General features: G+C 40.7%; 1 protein-coding gene across 1 annotated transcript in view; it reads right to left on the bottom strand.

Moving 5' to 3' along the window:
- CCDC6 (coiled-coil domain containing 6) overlaps positions 1-21,295 on the bottom strand; it is a 106,583-nt gene that overhangs the window by 27,256 nt on the left and 58,032 nt on the right. Inside the window, exon 3 of the mRNA XM_069461225.1 lies at positions 12,757-12,885. Coding sequence (XP_069317326.1) covers positions 12,757-12,885 — 129 coding nt within the window. The remainder of the gene's footprint in view (positions 1-12,756; positions 12,886-21,295) is intronic.

The following is a 21,295-nucleotide window of genomic DNA, read 5'->3' as shown; positions in this document are numbered from 1 at the left end:
GCTGGTAGCGTCACCAGCTATCCATCTACTGCCTTCCTCAGGGAACCACAGCTCCCTGGGCAGAAAACTGGGGTCTGCTGTCCCAATTTGCTCCACTAGTTTATTTCTAAAAACCAGGCAACACAGGAGGCCCCAGATCAGCAACTTGGATTCCCAAGTACAGCAGATCCTTGAAAGTTCAGCATCTTTTTATTATAACATTGATGAGAAAAAGAAAAAAATTGATTCCCAGCTGAGGCCACTGCCTGTGTGGAGTTTGCACATTCTCCCACGTCTGCATGGGTTTCTCTTGGTACTCTGTTTCCTCCCACATCCCAAAGACGTGCACATCCGGTTAACCGGCGTGTCTAAACAGTCCCAGCTGGAGTGAGTGTGGGTGTGTGTGTAAGTGTGCCCCGTGATGGGATGGCTCCCTAGCCAGGGCTGGTTTCCACCTTGCACCCTGAGCTGCCGAGATAGCCTTTGGCCACCTGCCACCCTGAACTGTATGGAATAAGCAGGCTAGAAAATGAAAGAGTTATTGTAAAATAAATGTTCTCAAACTATACAATAAACAGATGCACAATTAAGTATGCAGTATGAAAGCACTCTGTGAGCCTGTCATCTTTGTTACTGTTTGTTTTTGAACTCTGTGGTGGTAGGAGGTCCTTAGAATTTTCACTTTGCAAATGTTTATGCCTTGATTGAACCCACCACCGCAACCTGTCACTCACTGATTCACCAAACACTGGGTAAATGATTATCTTGTGTTTACTAATCTTTCTGAAATGTATGGATAGCTCATATGTATTTCAATGTTTAATATTAGAAGTGTTTGGGGCTTTATTTAGAAGTTTGGTGATGTCTTTGTGCCCAGAAATAGGCCACAGGGACTTATATCAATTAGCCTACGATAAAATTGGTTTCTTTATACATCGTTCGTTTCACTTAAAGTCGCAGTTTTGATATTAAGTGAGGACATACTGTATTTCATTGCACAGGCTGGCAGTGCTATAGTCCATATTATCTTTAGCCTTACAAAAAACAGGGGCTCTTGTCTTGTTTTTTCGGTTTTAAAAATCCCAACTTCTCAGGAGCTCTCGCTAACGTTAAAGAGCAATCAGAGGAAATCATATTAAGCCACTTGATGAATTTCCCCTTAAGTCCTTTATCAGCTCCCCTCCACCACTTCCTGCCTACCCGATTCCATATCCTACACCTTTAGAGCCAAAGTGTACATCTCAGTGCTGCCAATTCAGACAGCAAATTTTCAGTGCTTACACTGCCCTGGCCACTGTACAATCAGATAGTTTATGTTAACCTGCCAGGGTTGTAAGTTGGAAATTCTTGCTTGAGATGGAAACATCAGCCAAGTGATACAGTGCTTTCTGTACTCTGGTCTCTATCTGTAATCATCTCCCATCTCTGTTTTGATAATATCTGACCACCTTTTTTTAAAATTCAAGGTTCACACAACAGGCACGCACTCATCCATCGCCAAACATCTAACTCTCAGGGTAGCCTGAGCCCCTTCTGACCGTGATTATCCTGTAAGCACCCATCACACCAAGGGATGCAGCTGATCTGCAGAAGATTCATTTGAAAGGCTGCTTTGTAATTAAGTCAGTTCTACAGACTGCTGAAGTCCTTACTTCTCTTCAGTGCCTCTACTCCTCATTGCAGGTTAATTATAACCTGCATACCTGCAACCTTATCAGGCCAAGAGTTCTTATTATGTCCCCAAAATAAATTTGGAGATTTTTCAATGGATAAACTTAATGTGTAAAAACACAGCTGGCTCATCTGAATTCACGGTGGTCCTCCCTGTGTCTTCTCCACCACCACCAAAGTAGCAGAAAAGGTAGGGGGCAGCTGAGAGACAGCTCCCAACACTACCATGTTTCTTTCTTGCTGTAGCATTTTCCCATTTATAGAGGACTATGATGCTGGGGTAGGGGAAAGGAATGCTTGGCAAAAAAGCTGGATGAGATCTTCTGCTCAGCTACGGGATTTTGAAAGGTTTCAGTGGACCTTTTCAATCTATTTAATACTTTGTTTTAGTCTAACTACCATTTCATCACTGGAACCATGGGAAAATGTATTTTGAATCCCAAACCTCTGATTTCAAAAACAAATTTTGGAAAGCAGCCCATTACAATTAAGACATATAGGCCGGGCGAGGTGGCTCACACCTGTAATCCTAGCACTCTGGGAGGCCGAAGAGGGTGGATCGCTCGAGCTCAGGAGTTCGAGACCAGCCTGAGCAAGAGCGAGACCCCGTCTCTACTAAAAATAGAAAGAAATTATATGGACAACTAAAAATCTATATAGAAAAAATTAGCCGGGCATAGTGGCGCATGCCTGTAGTCCCAGCTACTCGGGAGGCTGAGGCAGTAGGATCGCTTAAGCCGAGGAGTCTGAGGTTGCTGTGAGCTAAGCTGACGCCACGGCACTCACTCTAGCCTGGGCAACAAAGTGAGACTCTGTCTCAACAACAACAACAACAACAAAAAAAGACATATAGTAATCCAGGCATAAGAAAGAAAGAGAAAGGTCTATGAAATAAAGGCTATCATATAGGCTGACACAGTAGCCTGTGGCTATAATCCCAGCACTTTGGGAGGCTGAGGCAGGAGGATCGCTTGAAGCCAGAGGTTTGAGGCTGCAGTGAACTATGATGGCAACACTGCACTCCAGCCTGGGCAACACGGACTGTCTCTGAAGAAACAAACAAAAGGCTATCACATAAACAGAACACAGACACGAAGTTTGTTCCAACATATAGTAAAAACCACTTAAATGATGACATGAGGAGTTTACATAAAGTTTAAAAAGAGAAATAACATACTCTATGATATACATTAACCAAACTCTCAGCTGTCCAGTTTTTTGTTTTTTTTTTTTAAATGAGAAAAAGGCAAATCCTAAGAAAAATGAGCATGTGTTGGGTATTTACATGACAACCCCTGAAACCTTCCAGGTCAGGTTATGTCTGAAGTCCACTGAAGGCTGACTCCAAGCTCTTATCTCTTTGTTATATAATAATACCATAAACATGTTGTAGTGGTCAAAGTGCTGACCTGGAGGCACTCAGAATCATCTGGGAAAATAACAGTACAATGTTCAAAAAAATGACCAAATCCAAGTCAGCAAAATGGGCACAATTTTGTTTCTACCACAAAAGCAGAGACAATAAAAGAACTTACCTCAATTCTGATCTACTCTCCCATACATGTGAGTTAATCAGGTTTTGCCTATACATTGGAAAGAAGTGACTAACAATATTCAAGAGGAAGCTATTAAAATAAATCACGTGCAACTGACATGAAAGTAGCCGAGAACAACGCACAATGGTCTTTGCACCATGACAAAACCTGCACAAATTAAAGCAACCGAGACACGTGAAGTAAAACTTAAGCACCGCCTGTGCTGGCATCAGTTCAGGTGATCAGTGGAATTTTGCTTAGCCCTGGCAATTTTCCTCCGAAGGTGGAAGACATCTGACCCTTGCCTTCTGGAAAAGTATTCTTTTAAAGAAATCAAGCGGCCAATCTGTGTTACAGATGAATTAAGACAGGTGTTCACAGGCCAGAGAGCCCCCCAAGGTGCCCATTTGATTAATCAAGCTGTGACTTCTTTCAGAATTAAGAACAAGTTCTAGGTCATCACCATGGCTCATGCAATGCTGAGCACAGAAGGAACCAATGGAAATCTGCTTGTAAGAAGCAAGAAAAACAGGGAGAAAAGATTATCACTTGCAAGTCTAGGAGGTCAAAATTATAGTTGAAAAGAAATGTATCTACATCAGAAATATAGAGGAAAAAAGAAAAGATGCAAAGTCAGAAAGAACTACATAGCAAGATAAACATGGCTGTCCCGTGGGTAAAAGTTGATTTATCTTCCCCCCTTTTCCTGCCCCATTCAGGTTCCTAATGAACATCTACTGCTTTTATGTTAGAAAAAGTTTGGACATCTAATCTTAAACTGATGAGTTTCCTAATAGAATTGAAGTAATAGTACATCCCAAAATAGCAATCCATTAATAGGGTATTAATTTACGTATCTAAAATACAGAATGAGCTGATCACCTCTCAGAAGGATGATAGTGAAGGCTCAGGCTCGCTCAGCTATTTGGAAGACAGACTCTTCCACAGCGCCCAGAGTTAACCTTCTTTACTACAGCTCACATATTTTTTCTTCTCAAAAATTATGCTCCTATAAAAATTAGACATGTCCTTTGAAACTGATAAACTGCAGGACAATATTAATATCCTATTATTATTGTGTGAAAATGACATGATTTCATAGCTTACCAGTTCAATCAACTTTGTTTTTCAATGATGTTGAGAAATGAAGAACTTTTTATTAAGTAGACACACATTTAATTACTCAGATTCATATGGTTTCTGGACTCAAGGTTTCCATCACTTTTCCACCAACATAATACTATACAAATTTGCATACTCGGTTCATTATTGTAGGGGGTTCTTTTACCAAATGATTACCACTGATGGAAAGCAAGTTTCAAAGTACTGGGTACACACTCTTGTACTGTATCAATAGTTTGGTGGAAAAGTCCTTGGGGAAGAAATGACATCTGCAACCATAGTAAATACACTATCGTATCAGTGGCTACCATCAGTCCATTACCTAAAATAAGCTTCTTTACGAAAATAATATTAGGGCAACTTCTCTTGATATTTTACCCCAAATATCAATGTTTGGGTTTTACCCAAAATAGAAATTTCCTTGATAAAAGAAATCATTGTCATTAACACATTCATCCCACTTCCTTACAAAGGGATGTTAAATTTACTTATCATTCATTAGTTGTGTGTGTTCAGCTAAGAATATCTTTTTAAAGTCATGGACCAAATTCTGTTCTGATCATAAAGAAATAGACTTCATGAATTTCAAAATTGCAAGCAACTGGAAACTCTCAGTACAGTGTCTCCAGATTTGACAGCCCTTACTGCAGCACGCTAATGCCCTTCAATTTAACAGGCAAGGTCTTTGTCCCCAGTGCATGACCAGAAAACGCACACTGTTGGATCATGACGAGGCGCCTCTCCTTTTACGCAGGAAATACATTTTGAGTTTTTTCCCCCTCTCATCATGTATCGTCATCTATGCGAATTGATCCACATGGCAAATGTTATCTGACGCTTCAAAATAAAGTCTGACAAGATGGAACATTGTGAGTTTTCCTGTTTAATTGAAATGGAGTATAGGAAAGGAATTCTGAGGGATTTTTTTTTCCTTTTTCCATATCCTACAAAGAGACATATCTGTGTCCCCTGACGGAGCTCAGATTACTTTCACAGGTCTGGAGGTGGCACCTCTCAGTTGGCTTCATGACATTCCAACAACTCCTGGAGTGCAAAACAAATCCAATCAATTGAACAGACAGCCTGCTGAAGCTTCTTTTGGCATGGGGTATTGATCCTAGTTTGCTTACTTCCAAGGCACAAAATCTCACTTATTTTCCAGTTATGAGTTGAGGTTTCCTTCCCACCTCTCCTGAACAAACAGCAGGTAGAATGCTTATACCCAAGCTTTTCCAGCGACGCGAACATCCTTAAGGGCCTGCTGTAATCAAAATTCCACCAAGCCAACTTCAGGGTTTACTAATTAAGTCTGCCTGTGTTCCAATACAGCTTATCTAAATGTGCAGACACACGTTATAGGGTTTTATTAAAAAAAAAAAATAAGCAGGGCAGCAAATTAAATACCAGTTTTTAAAAAGAAGGAGAAGAAAGAAGGAAAGTGGAAGATGAAGAAGAAAAACATAGCAGTTGTTCTGGGGATTGCCATCTAGGTAATTTTTTTCCCTTCATTTTTGTACTTTTTGTACTTGTTTCCCAAATTTTCTTAAGAGCAACAGATTACTTTTATAATGCAAATGTTTAACTTACACAAGGTTTCAAGACTTCCATCACTGAACTTAGTATTTAAACCAAACTTCAAAGCATGCATGGTGGTGACTAAATTTCATCTCCTTAATGCAATTGAACCCTCAAGGAACATAGTGGTCCTCTGTGTTTTCAAAATGGCACATGGAAATCAGCAGGTGCTTTACCCGGCACTATTACGACAGATTCTTCTTACTGCCAGAACCTGCAAGGGCAGATGTCAGCATGAGTGGAATTCTAAATAAAACCCAGTATGGCCATACTACCTGTGAATTTAAAAAAAACACCTTGTTCCACACAAAAACAAAGGAAACAAAAAACCCCACCAAGAATGCAGACCTGATGTGAGTCATTAGCCACTCAGTTCACTGTTGCGTAAATCACAAAGAAACACAGATTATCTGTGTAACGCACAAGAGTTCATTGCTGTAGCTACTGAAGTAAGTAGCATCAGAACTGTATGGGGACTGGCTGTGATGTGAGTTTGGCTCATATTTTCAATGAATTACCCTTCCAGAGAGGTAAAATAGAAATGCAATCTTGTATCCTAAACACCACTGTCAACTGATTTTAACCCCTTAAGAACCACTGTTCTAAGGGCTGGAAACCTAAAACTTTCTTTTCTTCTGAATAGAACTTAAAATATACTACGTATTTCCCTGTTTTATTAAGAAAACAAAAATAAAATCTTGTTCCGAGGATTCAAATTCATCAGTCTAAATCCCAGCCGCTGATGTGCTGCAGCTGTCGATGGTGAGGGGGTACTGACACTGGTGGAGGTCACTCCCTGCACTGCGCCTGGACGCTGGGCTCTCATCAAGCCCCTGTAGTCACCGGATGTTGTCTAGCAGCTGAAAGAAACCACTGGGCACCATAAGCACCAAGGCCTGCACAAGCCCTGGTATAGCTACGTGACTGCCTTCCATAATGACAAGCTTAAGCCCTTAAAAATACCACACAGCAGCTGCCAAAAACCCTTCTCTCTCCATGCCCCCATGACAAAGAGGAGGGGTTCAACTTCTATCTCCTTCATGAGCTCTTTTCTCTGTCCTTAGCATGTCTACTCTATGCAGTGCCTGCAACCACTTTTTGCTACCTGCCTTCCCTCCCATGTCTGTCTCCTCTCCCAACTCTGCTTTTCCCTGCAACACAGCAGGACTCGGACATGCTCTGCCAGTGTGTCTTTTCTTCTGTATCCAGCTTGGGGCAGCTGCAGGCACTGTCCACTGGTTAGGGGGCTGCTGTGCCACTCTCCTCCACCCCAGCACTCTGCCCCGTGCATCTCTCACCACTGGCCACAGATCCACTGGCCTCCCTGGACCAGGCTCCTTGCGGCCAAGGACCTCCCGTCATCTTCCTTAAGAGTTTGTGACACACACCAGGCACGTAACACAGGTGCGCTGAATTAATGTAGGATGCGTGCCACACAATTGCATCGAGAGCAGCATGGGTGGAAAAGAAAGTCAAAGGGGCCAGGTCACAAATCACATATGGGCATAAATGTGTCCATAAATGAAGTTCCATAAACTAAAGAGACGGAAAACCAGTTCAAGGAAGGTGGAAGACATCTGAGGCTCAAATAACATGCACACTCATTTTCCTGGAAAATGGGGAGGGCAAGGCAGCACTGGAATTAGGCGACAACTTTCATTATCAATGGCAGTGACTGTAATTTTGGGAGAGCTAACTGAGGAGAATCTCCAAGGACACAATGTTAAGGTCAACATTGTCCTTGCCCTGCTTTACCTTACAGGGAACTTATAAGACATAATTAAACAGCTTCCTGAGTATTACAAGAGTAGGTCTAAATATTATGGAAATGCTTCACAGCACAGGCACCTAACTGACTGGAGGAGCACATCAGTAAGGCTAGAGAGCAGGGACGGGACAGGGGAGGGAAAAAGTGTTGCAGGCAAAGGAAACAGATCCATGAAGATCTGGAGGCAGCAAAGCATTTGGGACGGCAGAGCATGTTTTCAAACTGCAGGTCACGACCCATTACTGGATCGTGAAATTAGTTTAGCTTATTGTGACCCACATTTTTGTAAAAATGAAATAGGATTCAATAGAAAATCAGAACAGAACAAAGCATGTACGTATTGTTTGATGAAACTCACTGCAGTCATACACACCGTTACACGATTCGTGTACTAGGTTATCATGTAGATTTCTTGCTGTACAGTTCATATTTGAACAATCCTATGTCAGAAAGAACTTTAATACATGCAGAGTGTGAGGAGAGGCAGGCAGGAAGATTAATCCTCCCCAAAAACCTACAAATAAGAATTAGGCCTGCTTCACAAAAGAGGTCAAACTGCATGCCTGAGGTCACGTAGCTTATTACACATGAAAGGGAGATTTGAACGCAGGGAAGTGTCCCTAAGCTACTCGGGCTAGGATGCTGTCACTATAAATGGATTCTAGTGAAGTAATATTACCATACCAGTCCCACATCCAACCTTTGGATATGGGTTTTAGTGCTTTGGGGAAGGGAGGACATCTCAGAGAATGCACCCACAAATTCCAGGAATAACTGAGAAAGCTACCCTGGGCCAATTATAGGGGAACAAAAGGCACCTAGTACACGGTGATCCTGTTTGTCAAGTCTGCAAGGGCCAGGTCTCTCCCGAGTCCACCAGAACACCAGGCTGAGATCCATGGGACCACACCTGTCACTCATCAGCTGCGTTTCCATTTCTGAGAGAGGAGCAAGAATGGGTTGGGCCACTTATAGGCTAAACTGGTCTATCACTGACCCACCAGCAGCAAGACTCACCCAGTCCCCTCCTTCTGCAGCAAGTTCTAGAGGGAGAGGAAATGGGAACAAAAGGCTGTTGTCCCAAATTCTAAGAGTAGAGCTGATTCCCCTATCCCTGGATTTCCTCGTGATCTGACCCCCACGCCCGCCTTGGTCTGTCTCATGTCCCCACTAGAGTCTGGGGATGAAGGTAAGTCTTCCCTACAACATGGCCTTCCAACTCTAAAATTCTATGAATTCTCATCCTGCAAAACAACAACAGAACCACTTACGGCCCAGAGACCTTAATGATCAGGCTGCTGACATTCATTAATGAAAGGATTTCAGATTCTGGGTCTATGAGAAGAATAAATGAGATCTAATTACAGCATCCATGCCAAAGGCCTAACTTTTGGTAAGATAAATTTACAGTGAGGGCCTTCTGGCATGTGAGTTAGTTGGGGTCTACCTAGGAAGGAGCTTGAGCCTGAGTCACAAAGCCAGTTAAGTTCTGCTTTATAGAGAATAGGAAGGTGCCTATTTAAAAACCATGACAATCCAAGCTACACCTTCAAAACATGTTGTAGCCAACTCAAACCCCTGGCACAGCGCCTCCCAATGTCTCTTCTAGAGGTTCAACCCACTATGTGCAAAATACAGATTTTAAAATTTTATTTTGTTTAAGTTTTAAAAGAATTACCACATGACCCAGCGATTTCACTGCTAGGTATATGCAACACAAGGAAATAACATATATCCACACAAGAAATTGTACATGAATGTTCATAGCAGCATGATTCACAATAGCCAAAAGCTGGAAGTAACCCAAATGTCCATCAAATGATAAATGGACATATAAGATGTGCTATATCCATACAATAGAAGATTAACTGGCCAGAAGAAAGGAAAGTAGTACAGATATATGCTACAACAGGGATGAAAACATTATGCTAAATGAAAGAAGCCTGTCACCAAAGACCACATGACTTTATTTATATGAAACGTCCAGAATAGGCAAATATATAGACAGAAAGTAGAATAGTGGGTACTTAAGGGGAATAGGGGGATAGGGCTGACGCGTGAAGGATACAGGATTTCTTTCTGAGGTCATGACAATGTCCTAAAATCGATCATGGTGATGGACACACAACTCTGAATATACTAAAAGCTATTGGACTATACATTTTAAATGGGCAAATTGTATGATATGTATATTATATCTCACTAGAGCTGTTAAAAGGAAAGGGAACTGGCTAAAATATTCAGCAAACAAGTTCACACCAGGTTCCTTCTGAGTCAGTGCCCAGGCCCTGAAGGTGACCCTGTCCTACCTTCTAAATACCAACAACCACTCTGCATTCACATGCCCGAACCTCCAAGCTGTTCTAACAAAGCAGCAGTACACGTGTGGGAACATACAGGATAATTGCCTTCAAATAGCTTGTGGTGAAAATGTTTATTGTCGGATATGTACTATATGCAAAAGCAATGTCTAGTATATGCATGTACTACATATTACTATAGTGCATGTCTTTGCTCTTCTGACAATGTACAGTATAGGATAGACTTTATAAATATAGACTATAACATAGGATGTCATATAATACAGGTGATAATCCCAAGACACAACTCTAAGAGCCGGCCAGATCATACCCATGGAAACAAAGAAGAGATTTATTTCTACTTGAGGGAAAAAACAAACATTCCCCCTCAACACTGACTAAATTATTTACATTTAAACAAAACACAGAATAAAATCCTCAATATTTAATCATCCAACCAAAACCAAGAGGGTAAATTTTATGATGATGGTATATTTCTCAATTTTAATTAAAACATGGCTTCCTACGCTGGCTCTGAGGTTTAGTGCTAGCAGGGGCTCTGTAATGCACATCGTCCACTGTGGCAATCCATGTCTTTACTGTTGAGGTCTGGAATAAGGCTAAAAGTTCACTAAGTCATTAATCTGGTATAGAGAATATACGCCTTAGATTTCATTTTAAAGGGGTTCAGGTATTGAAGCCTGCAAAGAGTCTTAAGATGGGGAGGCAGTTGGTCCCCCTCTCTCCCAGGGACTGTAGGATCAGACGTCTGTCTGACGCTAGGCCACTACCTCCCCCTTGTGGCCACAGCTAAGTCTCCTTTAGGAGCCTGTGAACAAATACCAGAGAGAAGGTATTTAAAATGCTGACAACTATCATCCTGGAGGCTGTAGCCAAAGCAAAGTTCTCCCACCACCAACTACTGTGAGAATTTCCCCTGGTCACTTGGTGAACTCTTGATTAGCAAGTACCAGTAACAAACACTTGGTGTGTCACCGACTTAAATAAGAATGCTCAAAGCTTAATTGGAAAAGAACTGGAGCTACTGCCTATCCTGGCAATTAAACAGGTAAACTTTGGAACAAAATGTTTTTAAACTGGTGGGGCAGGGCTTAGCGGTGGGGGAGGGTGTCTTCTAAACTTAAACAATGCATTTAAATTTAGATGAATGGTAAGAACAGATTACTCTGGATATGTAGAAAACAATCAGCCCTTGAAAGCTAATTTTTTTAATTCTTTTAACATGGAAGGGATAAAGAAATTTTTAAGGCCATTGTTCACAGTGTTAGAAAACCCAGTAACATTCTCTCCTTTGATACAAGAATAATACAAATAACAAAAGTCAGTATGAGTTTAAAACAAACCCCAACTTCCCCTCAAATCCTGCAGTACCATCACTGTTTCATGCTCAGGTAAAATGTTGAAGCCAGAGCAGTCCTCAGAGCGATGAACCAGTCAGCATGGACTAAGAGGGCAGCAGGGATCCCAAATTTGAGATAAATCAGACAATTCTGCATGAAAGGCTGAGGCAGATCATCATAAGGACAATCAGGATCTAGACTAGAAAGAGCTGGAAGACCTTAATCTACTACTGAGCTTTACTTCAAAACCCAGGTAGCAGAACACTATGGTCAGCCTCTTATAATTTATCTTAGGGAAAGTAAAATCGTAGGCCACTAGGGTGGGGAAAAAGCATGAGAGAGCATTGAGGCTAGGGATAATAGGTACCGTGGCCTGACACGCCAACTTGGATGAGTGGTACCGGCTGCCCACAGTTCTGTGTGGTGAAGGAGTGTACAGTCCAGTCCGGACCTCCAAGGCAAGCACTGTGATCACATACCAACAAAGGGATTGTGTACTAATACTTCCCACCTACTGTACCTTGTTAAGGTTGCCAATCCTGATTTTAGTCTGTCCTGCTCTGTTTGCAAATGGAGGACTTGGGCCCAGAGAACTTAATGAAGTTAACGCAAGGTCATACTACTAACTCGTGAGTGGCTGATCCAAGATGGGTTACCAAGTCCATGACTCCATATCGGCACTGACAAGTTCAGTTGGGAGAAAACCAGGTTCATGTAAAGTTGCCAATGATTTAAAGAAGAAAAATATTAACTGTTTGTTCTGAAGAACCCTTGAAAGAGAAGTTTTAGCTCCACACCGACACCGTCTCAGGAACTTTCACGGAAACTATCCTGCGGTTAAAAACATTCTTCCCTCTTTGTTTCGCAAAAAGGAACCTGATGTTTCCTGCTATAAATCAGATCACAACTTATTGCCTGAAACTTTATTAATTGTGGTTAAAAAAGAGAGAGCGTGTGTGAGAGAATGATAGGAACTGTGGAAACCTGTCAATACTTACTTCAGAAATGAAGTCCCCACTGTGGAGAGAAAACATTGAAAAATAGTCTTCACTTATATTCCTCAGGGCATCTCAGAGCTTAAAAGACTTAAGGACGACAACAAAGGGATTGTGTACTAATACTTCCCACCGACTGTACCTTGTTAAGTTTGCTAATCCTGATTTTAGTCTGTCCTGCTCTGCTTACAAATGGAGAACTTGGGCCCAGAGAAGTTAATGAACTTGATTCAAGGTCATACTAACTAGTGGGTGGCTGACCCAAGATGAGTTACCAAGTCTATGACTCCATTATCTGCACTGACAAGTTCAGCTGGGAGAAGACCAGGTTCATGTGAGGTTGCCAATAATTTAAAGAAGAAAAATGTTAACTGTTTGTTCTGAAGAACCCTGGAAAGAAAAAATAGTAATGAGAAAAAACTATGTACAGGAAGAACTATAGATGCTTACCTGTTCTAATGTAAGTTGCTTGGAAATGGTATCATTCTCCAGTTTTTTAATTTTCTTCATAAGTTTGTTGACCTGAAATTCCTGCTCCTGTTCGAGATGCTGTTCTAGTTCAGCTTTCTCATGCTGCAACTGGAAGATGAAAAAAAACACAGACATGGAAATCGAGAAACTCAAACGCCACGGAAACACTGGCTCTAAAAGGTGATTATATTGAGTAAAGGCACAAAAGTTATGTTACTCATTTCTGCTCATATACACAAATGTGTACCTAGTAACATTTTCCTAACTGGTTCCTCTAACTTCCAACCAAAAATATAAGGGATAGGAAGGAAACTTACTTTTCAACACATACCCTTTGGTATCTTTTAAGTTTTATACCATGGGCATACAGATTTATAAATTTAAAGACACAAATTTCACACTGTCAGTTTTTATTAAATGAACTGCAGCTTACTCAGATTTGTGTCATGTGTAGAAAGAGAAGAGATGTCATAATCACAAAATATTCTTAGTAAACTATTCAGAAAATGCTGTTTTCCAATGTACAAGTAAGCATGTTTTGACAAAAATCAGCATAATTAATTATCTTCCTATGAAGATTGTACGTCATACCTCCTATACCTTCACTAAAAACCAAGAGAGAAAGTCTTTTGTGTAATCAAAAGATAAGGCAATGGGGCCATTACAAGAGAAAATTTAAAAATTGCTTCAACCTTCAAAACCCAAAGGGAATAAAAGAAATCCATTGGACACACGACAACCAGGGGTTCCATTAATAACCACGCATTGTTTCTAACATTCTCAGTTGGGAGTTTCTGTTGGTCTATGGCAGGGGCTGGCTCCATGTTTCAGAACCAAGGACAGACTAAGTGAAACGTATTAAAAAAAATTAAGCACACAAAGTTTTATTTTTTTGCCATAAGATGATACTGCTCCCGAATTTCACATTCAAAACTTTCTTTGGGCAGACACTGTACACAAGATTCTTCACATGCATTAATGTAGGCACGATCACCTCCATTTTACAATGGGACAAAGCAGGTTACCCGACCCTGGCAATCCAGCCGGAAAAGTGGCAGAGTTTGGAACCTGTCCCCTGTTCTGAACACCAAACCAGTGTTTTCCCACTAGGATCACTGACCAAACCCAAGAGAGGTCACCTTCAGACTACTGTACCACTAGTGCCTAGCACACCCTGGGCGTTTGGAAGGTCAAAAGTTTAAACGTGAGAAAAAAAATAGCTGTGAGTGCTTGCCCAGTGCATGCCACGTCTCTTTGTAAACCCTCCACTGGGAAACTGAGAAAGCTCAGCTGGGCCAGATCAACCTCCAAATGGCTACACCTAACCACATTTGACAATGTCCACTGCTCTGAAAATATACTCAATTAAAAAAAAAGTTTTACATCTGACATAGTCTTCCAACACTGGAAATGTTGACTAAACAGATGCTGTTTTCCCTCCAACTGTTTTTGATGTGCAAGTCCAAAAAAAAAAAGCTGGTCAACCTTGCAGGGGACCCAGGAGAAAAGCAGGTGTGAGAAGGTGCTTACAGTGACAAGTCTATTTTTAGCTAGTTCTTTAAAACTCAAGTTCTGCAAGACCAAGCAGCAATTAAAAAAACTAAGAATCAACAGAGAACAAGAAGAGTTCCCAGCGCTTCAGACACGAAAGACCCCAATGGAACCAATATCACTTATGAGGAAAAAAATAGCAAAGCACACACATCTGAATCCAAGACTTTCATTCAAGAAACACATGCTGTGTCTTCTATCTGCAGGTATTACGCTACTCGTAGGTGAAATCTACATTGAAGACATCGTTCTTACCCTAAAACAGTTTATGAACACTATGCTTAAATGATACCTGCTAGTTTTAGAGAAATGATAAAATTGAGTCTTAAAACATTTAAACCATTTACATAAAGATTTTTTAATACAGTAGCTGTGTTTTCCTCCAGTATGTTTTGAATTGCTACCATTTTTAATTTGAAAGAATCACTTTTTTTTTTTAAAGCATTATACTTGTGTCCTCAAGTAAATAAAAACAATAAAGGATGCAATCTAACAGTGAAAAAAATCTCTTACCCACTAAGCAGCATTTGTCACAGAATGTTAATCTGAGGAAAGGTAAGACTCTCATTGGCTTGCTGGAAAATATTCATACTTAGACAGATGGCCTAACACTGTCAGTAGCTGATTAGGTACTTCCTTTAAGATTACAGATTGAACTAGTAATAAAGGCTGTAAAAGCTCTCAATTTTAGGAGGCTTTTTCCTCTCAAGAGCTATACCCTAAGGAAAACTTGAGGGTAAAAGCTGTCATTACCAGAACTCAAGTAAGGTCCCTGGGTTACACTAACCCATTTGGAGAATATCAAGCCATCCTGAGATCTAACTCTGTTTGCTCAAGATTCAGTTCTCATCATCCCCAAAAGAGAGAACAGAAACAAACAGCTCTGCCCTGCCACCTCTCAGGTGACATGCAATAGAAGCAGGGCATGGAGCTCCTGAAGGGAACACTAGAAACAGAAAACATGGTTCTTCCTCAGAACCAAGAAACCTGCCAACAAAAAGAGAAACAGAGACATACAAAAATACCCCAACCCCCCAACAATCATGAGATGAAGGTTAAGACAAACCAGGGAGAGGCAGCAAGAAGCAGGGACAGGGGACCTCGAGGAACTAATGAGTTTGCCTAAAAAAAAAAAAAAAATTCAGAAACTGTCTGTCTTAATCAGATACCATGTAAATTCAAGCAACCTGACCCCAACATGGCTCAAACCAGCACCCTAAATCTACTCGCTTATTTTAAAGCTGTAGCTCATGACACTACAAACACAAAAACCCTAAAGGGAAGCCTGGTGCAGGCTGGCTGGGAAATAAACTCTAGTTTCCCATCTGGTGCCCATCTTCAATACGGGCAAAGATTTCCAGGCATGATTTTAAATTTCTAATCATAGGTCTTAACATACTGTGATATGAGCAATTTTCAATCCTCCAATAAGGTTTAAAAGGTTTTTTTTCCCCTCCAAAATCAGAATTTTTTGTAAATACACTTTATAAAGTCAATCTCAAAGATTATAGAAGTTTTATAACCTTTATTTGTGCAATACATTGTTAACCCTAACAAAGACAAAAATCCTTGTGAACCTGGAATCATATCATATGACAGATGATCCCCTAGAAGGTCATTTTCAATGAAATTAGAGTTATATAAATAAAAGTTTTGTTCCTCGGGATTCAGCATGAAAAATATATCAATGTAACTGAAAAAGCCATAAGCAAAGATACAAATACATGCTCAAATATAAATCAGTACAATTTTAAAATTCTAAGTACTAAATCTTGAGCATTTTCTTATTTTACTGACTGATGATATATAAAGTCTCAAAGCAAACTTCCAGCCCATTAAAAAACACAAATGCAGCATGAATTTGATCTCGAGCAGGCTAGCCTTAATCATCATTCAATTACCAATAATCGTTGCCCTTGCCCTTATAATTTATGAAGGCTTTCTGGAACCACTTCAATGAACCAGGCCTCTTATATAAAAGATTCAAGAATTCTGTACTGAATGACTTCATTCTCAGCAAAATTCTCTCCAGAAGAGGCATTGACAATCGTTCACCTGGGAGAACCACCTCCAACGGTCACAGTAGGTACATGTGGCAGGTTGGCGGCTGAGCCGGCTCTTTCCCACAACCCGCAGCGGGTCTGCTAAATCCCAAACTGTGCAAAGTGTGGTGCTGGGCTTGTCGTCAAGTCAGCCCTCCCGATGGAAGCAAGCCTTCCGGCCACTACCCCTAGGACCCAGCTTTCTCGAGGCAACTTGAGAATAAACCTAAGAAGCCCCTACCTTGGTCCTCACTAGCCAACACTAGCATTTCTCTCCTTGTACTATCTGCCCACAGTCCTGCAACCAACATCCTTGGTTTATGACAACCACCAAGGACTAAAGCTGCCTGCACTGGATCAAGTTGAAGGCCACCACAGTAACTACATTAAGTCACTAGATTATCAAAAACAACGATCAGGTGATTAATATGAAACTTTGAAAAAAGTTTAAAAATCTCTCTCAGAACAGCAAGAGTCTCTCAAGAACCAACTTTTCAAGCGTTTTACCGAGCAGCCTGAGTAGAAATTCAGACTCCTCCCTCAAACTCAGTACTTCCCCACCAAGTGCCTCCTGGGCCCACACTTGTTCCTACGTCCTCCCCTGCTGTTACTGGTACCATTATTCTGGGTCAACGCCTCACATCTCCGCAGTTATCAAGGCACATGAAGTCGGCCTCCATAGCAGCTGTCAAACACACACTCTTCTGTGCTCACGGCCCCAGTCTAGTTTGTTCCTTTTATTCTTCTTTACTGGGCCACTGCCAAAGCCTCCTAACGGTTCTCCCCCGGTCCACTGTAGATCATCACAGCACACAAGCCCTGTTATCAAAGCCATGCTCAAAACCCTTCAATGGCTCCCTACTATGTGCCCACTAAGTCCAAGCTCGTTGGTATAAAATTCAAGTCATTCCACAATCCAATCCCTAAGGAAGATTCCCGTGCTATCCTCATGATATATTCACACTCAGTCCAAGTGACAGTCCAAGGCCTGCAAGCATAACGCCTTCAGGGTTCAGGCACTGAGCAAACAAAGAATAGATGGGTCTAAGCAAGGGAGTGATGGTGACTGAAGCTAAGGCAAAGCTAATGTCTTGTTCTAGAGACTCTTTTTGCTAAAAAAATAAAATAAAACCCACCATGCTGGCTAAACACTCGTGAAAACCACTCTGGTCCACAGGCTTACAGGGTACAACCCCTGCTGGTCGTGCCAGACCACTCTTACAGAAACTGCCACTTGCTCTGCCTCCAGGCCCTGCTTGTGCTGGGCCTCTGCAAACAGGACCTGAGTCCCTGCTGCCAACTTACTGAAACCGGGGGGCGGCTCAAAAAACTTCCGCAGTGCCTTCCCACAGGCCCTCTGCAGTGTACTCCCCCTCCTTTAAGCTGTGACAACCACATTGTTGTTTGTGTGCATTTTAATGTCATCTATCTCATGGCATTTTTCAAATCTTTTCCATCAGTTACTTCTAAAAGCAGCTAATGCTTCGGGACACTTATATGTCTCAATTACTTCATGTACATCAATGCTCTTAATCGCCATAACTCTACAGTAGGCACTATTATCACCTGTATTTTACCAAGAATGAAACCACAGCTTAAAGAGGTTAGGTGACCTCGCTGGTAAGGGATAAATCCAGGGTTCAAACTGAGGTCTCTGGCTTCAAAACCCTGCTCTTACCCCTGTTGTGTGTGCTGCCACCCTAGAGCACGTGGGCAAATTCTCAGTCACCAGACTCCAGGGCTGACTGAGAGCTGACTGAAGAGTAGGGACTACTACTCCAGAGCATCTAGAAGATGCCTCGTGAATGCAAATACTGATTGGATAAGTGACAACATCCTCATATCATGTAGAGTGTTTGCCCTAGATTAAACCTCAGAATGAGCAACTAGGCAGGTATAAAGAATACCATTAAGAAGCTGATGGAATTAATAACAAATGATGAATATGATCATTATGATGTAGAAGTTAAATTCTGTAGGATGAACCTGATAAAGAGGCTGTAGTACACAGAATACCAAGAAGGATTTTAATACAGTCCTCTCAGCCAACCATCATCCAAATCAAGAAATATCACCAGCTCCCCCAAAGCCCTCTGTGTCTCTTCCTGATCACAGCCACCTCCATCCCCTAGAGGGAATCAATATCCTGATTCTTACGGTATTCCCTTCCTTACAGCTTTTTTCCTAAAAAAATTTTTTTTAACCACCTATATATTTCTAAACATTAGTTTTGCGTGGTTTTGTATTCTTTCTTATCTGGCTCCAGCTAAATTAACTTACGATTCCATTCACAAGTTACTGAGCCTAATTGTGGTTTGTATTTTTATTGCCTTATAGTAGCCCACTGGACAAGCACACTACGGTTTATCCTCTCTACCAATGACAGGCATTTGGGTCATTTCTAGTTTTTGATTATCATGATCAATGGCACAAAGAACATTCGTCTACACATCTGGTGCCCATGTACACATGATATGTGGAACTGCTGGGTCACAGAGAGTGAATGTTTCCTTCTTAATTAGGTAATGCCAAATTGTTTTCAAATGAGTGTAACGATTTCCATTCTCTACCAGCATTGCATGCGAATTCAACAGTAGTATCTTGTTGTAGTTTAATTCACCCTTCCCAACTACTAAGGAGGTTGTGTACTTTTTCGTTTGTTTGCTGGTCATTTGGCTGTCCACTATGTGAAGAGTCTAAGTCTTCTTCCATTTTTCCTCTGGGTTGTCTGTTTTTCTTACTGATTTGTAGTTCTGTGTCATTATATATGCTGCAAATCTCTTCTCGAATTCCCATGACTTATCCTTGCATTCTCCTTACATGATTTCCTTTGATAGGTCTTCGGTCCTTTTCTCCGAGCACACCCCCAGACTGACAGCATTAATTCCCATGGCAATAAATTTCTAACGACAACACTCCCAATTATATATCTCTAGCTCAGACATGTCTGTTGAGAGTCAGAAACTCCATTCAACTGCCTATATGTTCTCTCCATTGGGAAGTCTAGACATTGTAAGTGAACTTCCAATCTACCCACACCACTAGCTGTCTTTCCCATCTTAATGATGGTAACTGTATTCTTCCAGTCATTAAGGCCCAAACTTCTAAGTCTTCCTTGATCCTCTCTTTTTTCCATACCTACTTTGAATCCGTCCACAAATCCTATAGGCTATTTCTTCAACATACAGCCAGAATCAATAGTCACCATCTTCACTACCACCATCCTGGAACAATCCACTCCATCTCGTGGCATAAATTACAGAATATCCTTCTAATAGGTCTCTTTGCTCCCACCTTCGCCCCCACTCCATCATCTCTTCATCATACAGTGACCAAAGCAATCATTTTAAGAGTCATGTAAGATCATTTTACTACTCTGTTCAAAACAGTTGTGCTGGTTCCCGTGACAGAGTGAAAACCCAGGTCTTGACAGTGGCTCCCAACGCTCTATGTGATCTGCATGCGAGCATCAACCCCCAGACCCATTACCTCTCCAATTTCATCTTACTCCTCTCTCTCCATGACCCCAATCCAACCACACTGGCCTCTCTGCTACTTCTTCAACAAGGTGGGTACAATCTTACCTGAAGGCCTTAGTACTTTCTTATTCCCTCTGGCTACAATATTTTTCCCTCAGAAATCACATGGCTAGTCTCCTCTTTTCCAAGATTTGCTAGGATATTACCCCAATGACTAACTTATTTAAAATTTCAACTGCCTCCATACCCTTTATGGTGTTCTGTATTTTTCTGTGTCACTTAATGCCTTCTTAGTTCTTGATGCAATCTTTTATATTTTCATATTTAACTGTTTGTGGCTGGTATATAGAAATAAAATTTTTTCATGTGAAAAAACTAAATTCTAATCACTTACCTGTAGATTCTTAAGGTTTTCCACTTATACAATCATAAATAAATGGCAATCTTAGTTCCTTCTTTCAATCCTTGTATCTTATCTTTTTCTTGCTTCTCTGCACTGACTAGGAATCCACAATAAAGATAAATATAGGTGACTGCAGCAGGTGCCCTCGCTCTTAATTTTAAAGGGAAAGTTGTTAACTTGTCATAATTACCACAATGTTTGGGTAGGCTTTTTGTAAACACTTTTTTGAAAAAAATCAGATTTAAGTTCCATTATTGGCTAAGATTTTATTATGAATTGTTACATTTATCAAATCCTTTTTCTCCATCTATTGACAAGATCATGACCTTTTTTATTCAGTGAATGGGGCAAATTTCACTTACTGATTTTCCACTGTTAAACTAACCTTGCATTCTTTGTATAAACCCAACACGGTCATGGTGATTTATCTTTTTAACACATTATCATTGGTTTTTTACTTATATGTAGAAATTTGTTCATGGTTGAGATTATACTATAATTTGACTTTCTTGAACTGTACTTGTTAAGTTTTAGCATTAAGATTATGCTAGCCTTAAAACACAGTGGAGAGCCTTTTCCCTTTAGGATTTATAGAAGACTGGAATTATTTCAAGCTCAAATGTACAACTTTCAGTGAAGCCATTTGGACCTGGAATTCATTTCCTGTGAAGATTATTGATCACTGATTCAATTTCTTTAATGGTTGGAAGACTCATGTTTTATATTTCTTCCTCAGCTGCAAAAAGCTGTTTTTCTAAGAATTTACTCTTATCATCTAAATTTCAAATGTACTGCCATATAGTATTCATATGTTTTTCACTTACCATTTTAATGTCTGCAAGAAAAGTGATGTGTTTCTAGTTTTCTGCCAAAGATTTCAAGCTTGGCTTTTATTTTTATTTCTAAGCATAGTAAGCATGGTTGCTTTATAGTCTATGCCTGATAATTCTGATATCCGAAGTATCTGTGAAGTTCATTTTTGTTCTGTTATTTCTGCTCATTTACATTCACAGAATCTCCTATCTTCAGGTGCATGGCTTTGA

This window comes from Eulemur rufifrons, chromosome 28, assembly GCF_041146395.1.
Source record: "Eulemur rufifrons isolate Redbay chromosome 28, OSU_ERuf_1, whole genome shotgun sequence".
NCBI lineage: Eukaryota > Metazoa > Chordata > Mammalia > Primates > Lemuridae > Eulemur > Eulemur rufifrons.
Note: the sequence above shows the minus strand (reverse complement) of the source record. Positions and strands in the feature narration are given on the sequence as shown.